At 41.0% G+C, this 8,017-nt stretch overlaps 1 protein-coding gene across 1 annotated transcript in view; it reads left to right on the top strand.

Annotated features, from left to right (window-relative positions):
- The window catches only part of HMGN2 (high mobility group nucleosomal binding domain 2), a 5,030-nt gene extending 1,493 nt beyond the window's left edge, over positions 1-3,537 (top strand). The window contains exons 2-6 of the mRNA XM_006924385.2: positions 724-768; positions 981-1,010; positions 1,365-1,415; positions 1,876-1,971; positions 2,691-3,537. Coding sequence (XP_006924447.1) covers positions 724-768; positions 981-1,010; positions 1,365-1,415; positions 1,876-1,971; positions 2,691-2,726 — 258 coding nt within the window. The 3' untranslated portion in view covers positions 2,727-3,537. The remainder of the gene's footprint in view (positions 1-723; positions 769-980; positions 1,011-1,364; positions 1,416-1,875; positions 1,972-2,690) is intronic.
- Positions 3,538-8,017: the final 4,480 nt, after the last annotated feature.

Here is an 8,017-nt window from a genome sequence, read left to right as displayed (position 1 = left end):
TCCCCTCGGGCCCCACGTGCCCGCCCCGCGCCCCCTCCCCCATCTGCAGCCCCCCCCATCCCTCTCCTCCCCGCGGGCGGGCAATTCAAACCCGAAAGGGCGGGAAGGCGGCGCTTGGGGTTGGCGGGCGGGGGAACGCACTGCCGCCAAAAAACCGCCGCCGTGAGGGGGCGGGGCCCGTCTCCCTTGGGGCGGGGTTTCGCCGTGTGCCCCGCCTCCGCCCGCGGCCCCCGCGCACAAGACTCGCACCGGTGCGCGACGCTGCCGCCTACGGTTTCCCCGGGCTGCGCGCGCTTCCCGTCTCCCGCCCTCGACGGCTGCCATGGTAACGGCGCTTGGGCCCCGCCTCCGGAGGGGTTTGTTTGCACCAGCTGCAGCTGTTGCCTCTGCCTGGCGCCGCGGATGCGGGCTGCCCTGCTCCCGGCTCCTCGCCCCAGCTTAGCGCGCACTTCTGGGGCCGCTCTGTTGACACTCCCGGCGGGTTGGGGCTCTGACACCCCCCCTCCTTGCGTGGCGCTTACACAAATGAGCACTTACACACCTTTCTAAGCGCTTGGGGTATTTGCATAGGAGCTGGGGTTGCTAAATACTAACGATTTGTATGTTCTAGAGAAGTTGTGCTCCTGACTTCCCTTCGGTTGTTTTCCTTAGGACTCTTAAGCTTAGTGAATCATTAAATATTGTTTCGGAAGCTGCGGATTTCTTAGTTTTTGTTTCTTATAGGCTGAAGGGGATGCTAAAGGAGATAAAGCCAAGGTGAAGGACGAAGTAAGTCTTGTTTATTTTTTTTTGTGTAGTCTTATAGAGCTTTGGGCTGCTTTGGTGGTAATTAGCCAGCCATACCCTGTAGTCCCGAATTTGCCTATTAACTTTCAACTCTCTTCACTTCCTATAGTCTAGAACAGATTGGCACCAAAACTTTGTTTTGTTTAAGTGGTTAAACTATTCTATTTTTCTAACTTTCTCTTTTTTTTAAATAGCCACAGAGAAGATCAGCAAGGCTATCTGCTGTAAGTATCTGCTTTTAAATTTTCACATTTATTCCTGAAATTAAAAAGCATTGAAAAACAGTCTCCTCTGCCTCCCATAAACTATGGTCAGCCACTGGTTTTAATGAGCTTCCCCACTGTGGACTCACCCATTTGAGATTTGTTGGTTCTGAAATTCTGGTAGGTTATAGCTAAAGGAGAACACTTTAGAGTGTTATGTGAGTGAGTTTCTGAAGATAGGAAGTTCTAATGGGAAGTCAGCCACAAGATCTTTATAAAGTAGGAAAAACTTATATGCCAGTGGTACTTCGGTTGGTGGGTTCTTTTCATTGGTCCATTGTGCTAATGTTTTCTTCCCTTCTCTCTCTCAAATAGAAACCTGCTCCTCCAAAGCCAGAACCCAAGCCTAAAAAGGCCCCTGCAAAGGTGAGTGGGACTGGGAAACAAGATATTTCTAGTTATAATAATGTTCTAATTGGTCATTTCCACAAAGTTAGGACTCTCCTTCAGTATCTTTAATTCAATATAGTGGTGACTCCATTAATGGATATTCTAAATTGTTTTGATAGCTTGCCTTATCCCTGAGATTTATATACTGGTTTCTCAACTCTCAGTTTACAGAAAACTGCACGTGGTTATTAAACACCCAAGTTTTAAGCTCTTATTCTCCCATTATTTACACTCATGAAAACTTTGTATACTGATGAGCACAGTGAATTATAGATAATTTGGCCTAGTTCTGATCAGTTGTTCTATCAGTGGGGGAGAGTGTTTATAGTTTGTGTTTTATCTTTGATAAAATCCTTCCTTGTGCAGAAATTTGTAGACCATACCCTGGTAATAGGAAATTAGGAGAAACAACTTTTTTTTCCTTCCTTCTTTTTAGAAGGGAGAGAAGGTACCCAAAGGGAAAAAGGGGAAAGCCGATGCTGGCAAGGATGGGAATAACCCTGCAGAAAATGGAGATGCCAAAACAGACCAGGTATGGCTGCTATCACTTTTTGTGAAGTGTGCTCATTTGATCATGTACTGAATGCAAAAGGTCTTACTGCCTTTTTCCTGTATGTACCCTCCCAAGTGTGCCTTTCAGTCCAGAGTTTGCTTGTGGTTTTCCTATTAGCTTAAATCAAGGCTTCTTAATGTGTCTGCTATCGATAAAGGGTACTGTGGTGTTGATCTTTGTCCTGTCTTTAGCTGTCACACTCACACTACGCCATAGAGTTTTCAAAGTGGAAATAACTTCAGATCTTCTAATGCTGATGTGTCCTCTTCCTCTATTTTACAATAAGGTTGGGGTAGGGGGAGTGATTTATCAAGTTAACCACCAAGTCATTTTCAAAAGAAATACTGTATCTCAGTGTCAAAGTACCTAAAACTTGAACTTTGGCTTGAGAGCAAAGTAATGTTATAGATAGTGGTCCCCAACCCCTGGGCCAGTACCAGTCCACAGCCTGTTAGGAATGAGGCCTCACAGCAGGAGGTGAGCAGCTGGCCAGAGAGCAAAGCTTCATCTGTAGTTGAAGCCGCACCCCAGCACTAACATCACCACCTCAGATCCACTTCAGATCATCAGGCATTAGATTCCCCATAGCACTTGATCCCTGGTGCCAAAATGGTTGGGGACTGCTGTTGGATGGAACATGAATGAATGAAGGTAGTTTTAAAAATCTACTCATATTAATCTGTCTGTTTTTTTCTTAGGCACAGAAAGCTGAAGGTGCTGGAGATGCCAAGTGAAGTGTGTGCATTTTTGATAACTGTGTACTTCTGGTGACTGTACAGTTTGAAATACTATTTTTTATCAAGTTTTATAAAAATGCAGAATTTTGTTTTACTTTTTTTTTTTAAGCTATGTTGTTAGCACACAACACTTCATTGTTTTGGGGGGAAGGACATATTACTAAGAAAGTCTCCAAAGCTGGATTGATGTGGGGGAAAACACCTTTCCCTTCTAGTTTTGAGAGATTTCCTCTTGGTTCCTGGGAGGAGGGATCCCTTGATGTTGACACATATTAGCCACCTTGGTACAAACACTTTGTGGTGTGGAGAAACTCAAATTCATTTTTATGTCCTTTTCTCTCTCTCCACCTTAAGCATTGACTTGACTTCCTTAAACTCAAACCTGTTGGAACCTGACCCAAAAAAAATTGGTTACTGGTATGTCAGGCAATCCAAACTTTCTAGTGTCGCCATTGAGATGGCATCCCTCAAAAGAGCAGCAGTTCCTTTTTAGATTGTGGATCTACAGATTGATGATTCTGCCATTTTCATTTCATTTCCCGAAAGTCAGGGTCGGCTTGTGAAAAGTTGTTAAACAACATGCTTAATGTGAAATGTCAACCCTCACTCTAAACTTTCCCTGTTCAGAGCATCAAATGAAGACTTCATGGGGTTTTATAGTGGCTTTCTGATTTTGGTAGTCCATTGAAGAAGGGAGTTTGAAAGTTGTTGTATACTGTTAATGATTGTCTGCCCATGTCCTGCCTGAAATACCATGATTGTTTATGAAAAGTATCTTTAATAAAGCTGGATACAGTTTGGCTTGGAATGCTGCCTCCAATCTTTTCCCAGGAGTGGGGGTGCCTAGTTTCTCCAGGTTTTCTAGGGACAGTATATATTCTGGTGTGAAGTGTAGAGGTTTTGTGAATAGTCAATCTATTAGTCAGTAGTCCTGTCCTCTTAACAAACATTGCTAGGTGGAGTTAGGAAAGATCCTAGGAGTAAGTAGGCTAGTGATGAGGCTGGGAGCAGAGAGGTGGTTTCTTGGTTGAGCAGCACGATCTGCAGTGTACTTTTTTAATGCAGATTTTTGGCATATCTTAAGGTTTTTGACCTGGTAGCTGACAGCAAAAGAGCCTCTCCAGTTCACATTAGAATTGTAAAATTAACAAATTAATAGATCCAATTACAGTCCTTGTGGCAGGGGAAAGTGCTTGTGTATTTTTATACAGTTGGCATAAGATGAAGGCAGGTGGCATTCTGCTCTTAAGCAGACCTCTGAGTCTTCTGTGAATTGATTAAATTCTTGTCCTTGTTAGTGAAGTGCTCTAACTCCAAAAACAGCCATTAATGGAGACTTCTAATTGCTGTAGTTTGGAGACCCTACAGAGAATCCCCTTACTCTATAGAAATAGCAAGAAAGTTATGTTAGGAAATAGAACTTGTAATAAATTGATGCAATTTGAATTTGATTTCATAAGTCACCTCTACTGTTTGAGGGGAATTAATAAGTAAATTGGAGACAAAAGAATACATTGCTTTGTTTATCCCCTTAGTGAAAAAAGGGCTGTCATATCCGTTGAGCTCTTGGTAGGTGTTCTGTGTTAATGTTTGATTTTCGTTCTTGGGATAGTTGTATAATGCAAGAGTTAACCATATTTATGGATGAGGAAACAGGCTCAGGTGAAGAAACTTACTCAAGGTGATAGCGGTTATGTGTACATCTAATGAGTAGCAAAGTCAATTCAAACCTCCAACTTTAGTCATAATTTCTGACTTTACACTTCTATTTGGGGGTACCTTTTAGTTAAAGTATAATTTGGCCACGTAAGCAATTTCCAGCTATTTGCCTTCATTAATGCTGAGATAAGTTCTAGGTTGTAGGTAATTTGTGTCCAGGGAAGGTGTCATCTTTCTGAGTGGAAAACGTTAGGAGTTAGAGGTACAGCAGCTTGATATTTGAGAAGTTGCAGAATTTGAGAAAGCCACAGTTGGGATTACTTTATCAATATTCATATGAGTTCAGAGTCAGTAAAATGTTGAGCTGTGGACTATGCTGGGAGCTCCTTTAATGTTTGGGTCAATCCTGTGTAGATGGCTGGGAGAGAAACTCAGTGATACCCCTCTTTCTGTTACCTAGAAGTTAGGATGGGTAGGATGAGGAATTTTTTTTTTCCTTCCTGGAAAAATGTTTAGTGATATAACTGGCTGTAGACCATGAGAGTGCCTGGGCTTAAAAACCAAGAATCCAGATGGGAAACATGGTAAGGACACTTAAGATAGTTAAAATAGCTTGCCGAGTGTCAACCCTGACTTGAACTAAGACTGGTCATAGTAAAATATAAAAATGGATTCCCTTCCCCTCATCCCTGTCTCAAACCCATTCTTCTAACCCATGTTGATGGAAGAGTCACCAGTAACCTACATTAGGATGCTTTGGGCTCTAAAAAAAATAAATGGTTTAATCAGCAGGATTTATCTCCTGAAAAGAAGCCCTGAGATAGGGTAGTTCTAAGGACCCAGGTGGTTCTTCACAATTTTGTCTTCTGCTGCCTTCAGCATGTTGTCCAACCACCTTGCCAAGACAGCTTCACCAGTCTTCAACTTGACACCTCCAGAGGCAGAAATTGTCTCATTTTTTCTCCTTAATATTTCCCAGAAGCCCTTCAGCAGCAGCCTAGTTTCATTGGGTAGAACTGGGTCACCTGCCCACTCCTAAACCAATCATGGCAAAAGGGATGGAACTATAGAATCTAGGATTCAGCCAGAATTACTGGAATTAAATAGGGGAGGAATGGATGAAGACAAAAGAGGGAAGGAGCTATCAAGTGGATGATTTTATTGATAACGCTTGGATCCCATGGTCTCTCCAGGCCTCAACTCAGCTGGCTTCAGTGCAGTGTTTTACACTGTTTAGCGCAAGCCCCTGCCTTTCTTTAAACTGAGCTATAATTCACACCATACAATGCACCATTTAAAGTATACAGTTCCGTGGGTTTTAGTATGTATATTCACAAGGTTGTGCTATAATCACCACTAAGTCCAGGATAGCTTCACTCCAGAAGGAAACCCCATACTAAGTCATTCTTTATTGCCTTGTCCCCCCAACCCTAGGCAACTACTAATCTTTCTATACAGATTGGCCTTTTCTGGACATTTCATCCTAAATGGAATCAATATGTAGTCTTGTGGCTGGCTTATTTAGCATAATGTTTTCAGGGTTCATCCATGTTGTAGCATGTATTTCTTGTCAAATATCCATTATGGATATATCATTCATTGATCAGTTGATGGGTATTTGGGTCATTTCTACTTTTTGGCTACTGTGAATAAGACAGTATTACGTACAATTTTTGTGTGGACATGTTTTTAATTCTATTGGTCATACACATACACCTTAGGGTGGAATTGTTGGGTCATGTGGTATCTGTTTAAATTTTGAGGAACTGCCAGACAAATTTTCTATAGGGGCTACACCGTTCTGCATTTCCACCAGCAGTGTATGAGGGTTCCAGTTTCTGTTTATCCTCATCAAGAAATATTTTTCTGTTTCTTTTTTCATTATAGCCATCTTAATGGGTATGAAGTAATGTTTCATTGGTATTAATTCGCATTTCTTTAATGACTAGGATATTGAGCATCTTCATATACTTATTGACCATTTGTCTTTTTTTGTAGAAATATCTATTAAATCCTTTGCCCATTTTTTAATTAACATTTCAGGAGTTCTTCATGTATCCTGGATGCTACGTCCTTATACATGATTTGCAAGTGTTCCGTGGGTTTCCTTATTTGATAGTGTCCTTTGAAGTACAACAGTTTTTAATTTTGATTATACCTGTGTCTTCTAAGAGTTTTAAGTAATTTTAGCTTTTAAATTTAGATCTTTGAACCATTTTGAGTTAAATTTTATATATGGAATGAGATAGGAGTCCAAGCATTCCCTCCTTTTAAAAACTGTTCAGACCTCTTTCTGGGCCCTTCTGTTTCTAAGACACCATTTGTCTAGTTTTTGGCTCTGTAATCTTCAAACTCTCTGAGATTCCCTTCACTACAGTTTCTCCCTGTAATGTCATCCAGTGACACACTGTCACCTCTTGCCCACATCCACCAACCTGTGCAGACCCATCCAGATGTACCACAGGCACCCAGTGCAGCGTGACCAAAATGGTTCACAAACCCACCTCCCCTGCTTTTCCTAGATCTGGTAAAAAGCACCACCACCCATTCATCCCTCAAGCAAGAAACCTGAAAGTTACCCCAGATACTTCCATCCACCCTCATCAAAACACATTTCTAGTGAGTGCCTAAATCATGGTGACTACTTTGGAAAGGATTTTTTTTTAAATAGAATATAATTAACTCCTTTGTACCTATCAAATAGCCTCAGCAATTATCAACTGGTGGCCATCCTTGTTTAACGTATACCACTGTCTGCACCCCCTTACCATAATGACATCATATTTCATCCATAAATGTTTAGTGTATATATAGGGTCTTGTAGAAAAACAATTAGCATACCAAAAAATTAACATTAATTTCTTAACATGAAATACACAACTTACAAAATTTAATTGCTTATGTCTTTTTTTTTTAAGTAGTTTATTTGAGAATCCAAACAGGAACAGGCTCCAAATAATGGAAATAGTTGGTGTGTTTTATGGAATTCTTTGAGCCTGCAGCTACATGTGTTTCCCAGTCCAGATTTTGCTGTTACATCTCTGTGGTGTCATTTAACAGGTTTCTATGTCCTTTGTATTTTCTGTTAATTAAGAATAGATCTAGAGGTGTGATTAGATTCAGATTTAGTGGTAAGACATGCTTTCATCAGGAGACATGTCTGGTCTCTTTAGATGTTGCAGCCATTGAAGGTCAATACCTAGATCCATTAATTCATCAAAGGTTGCAAAATGGTAATATTCTAATTCTTCTATTCCTCCTTTATATAATACCTAATGATGAGTTGGTTTATTCGCATCCTCCAAAAGTGATCAGTGGGTGATTTTAGTTATCACTGAATTTAAATATATTTGTTTCAGTTCATTGTAGTTACTAAACTTAATGATGCTTAAATTGTCATTTTTGCCCATTGGAGGCCTCCATTTTGGCCCCTGAGTCCTTTTGATAGTTACTAGTATTTGGTGACGTCCTTGCTACCTAGTATGATAGGATGTTCTAGGTTTATCTTGTACATTTCCTGCCCCAGACCTATAGTCAGCTATTTGTAGGAAAAAAGCAAAAATCCTGGTTCCTTTTAGTGGTGAATGGCATTGCAAGGCCAAAATCTAGGCTCTAGAATGCCCACTGCT

The sequence above is a fragment of the Pteropus alecto genome, unplaced genomic scaffold (genome assembly GCF_000325575.1).
Source record: "Pteropus alecto unplaced genomic scaffold, ASM32557v1 scaffold39, whole genome shotgun sequence".
NCBI lineage: Eukaryota > Metazoa > Chordata > Mammalia > Chiroptera > Pteropodidae > Pteropus > Pteropus alecto.
This window is presented reverse-complemented; position numbering and strand designations above follow the sequence as displayed.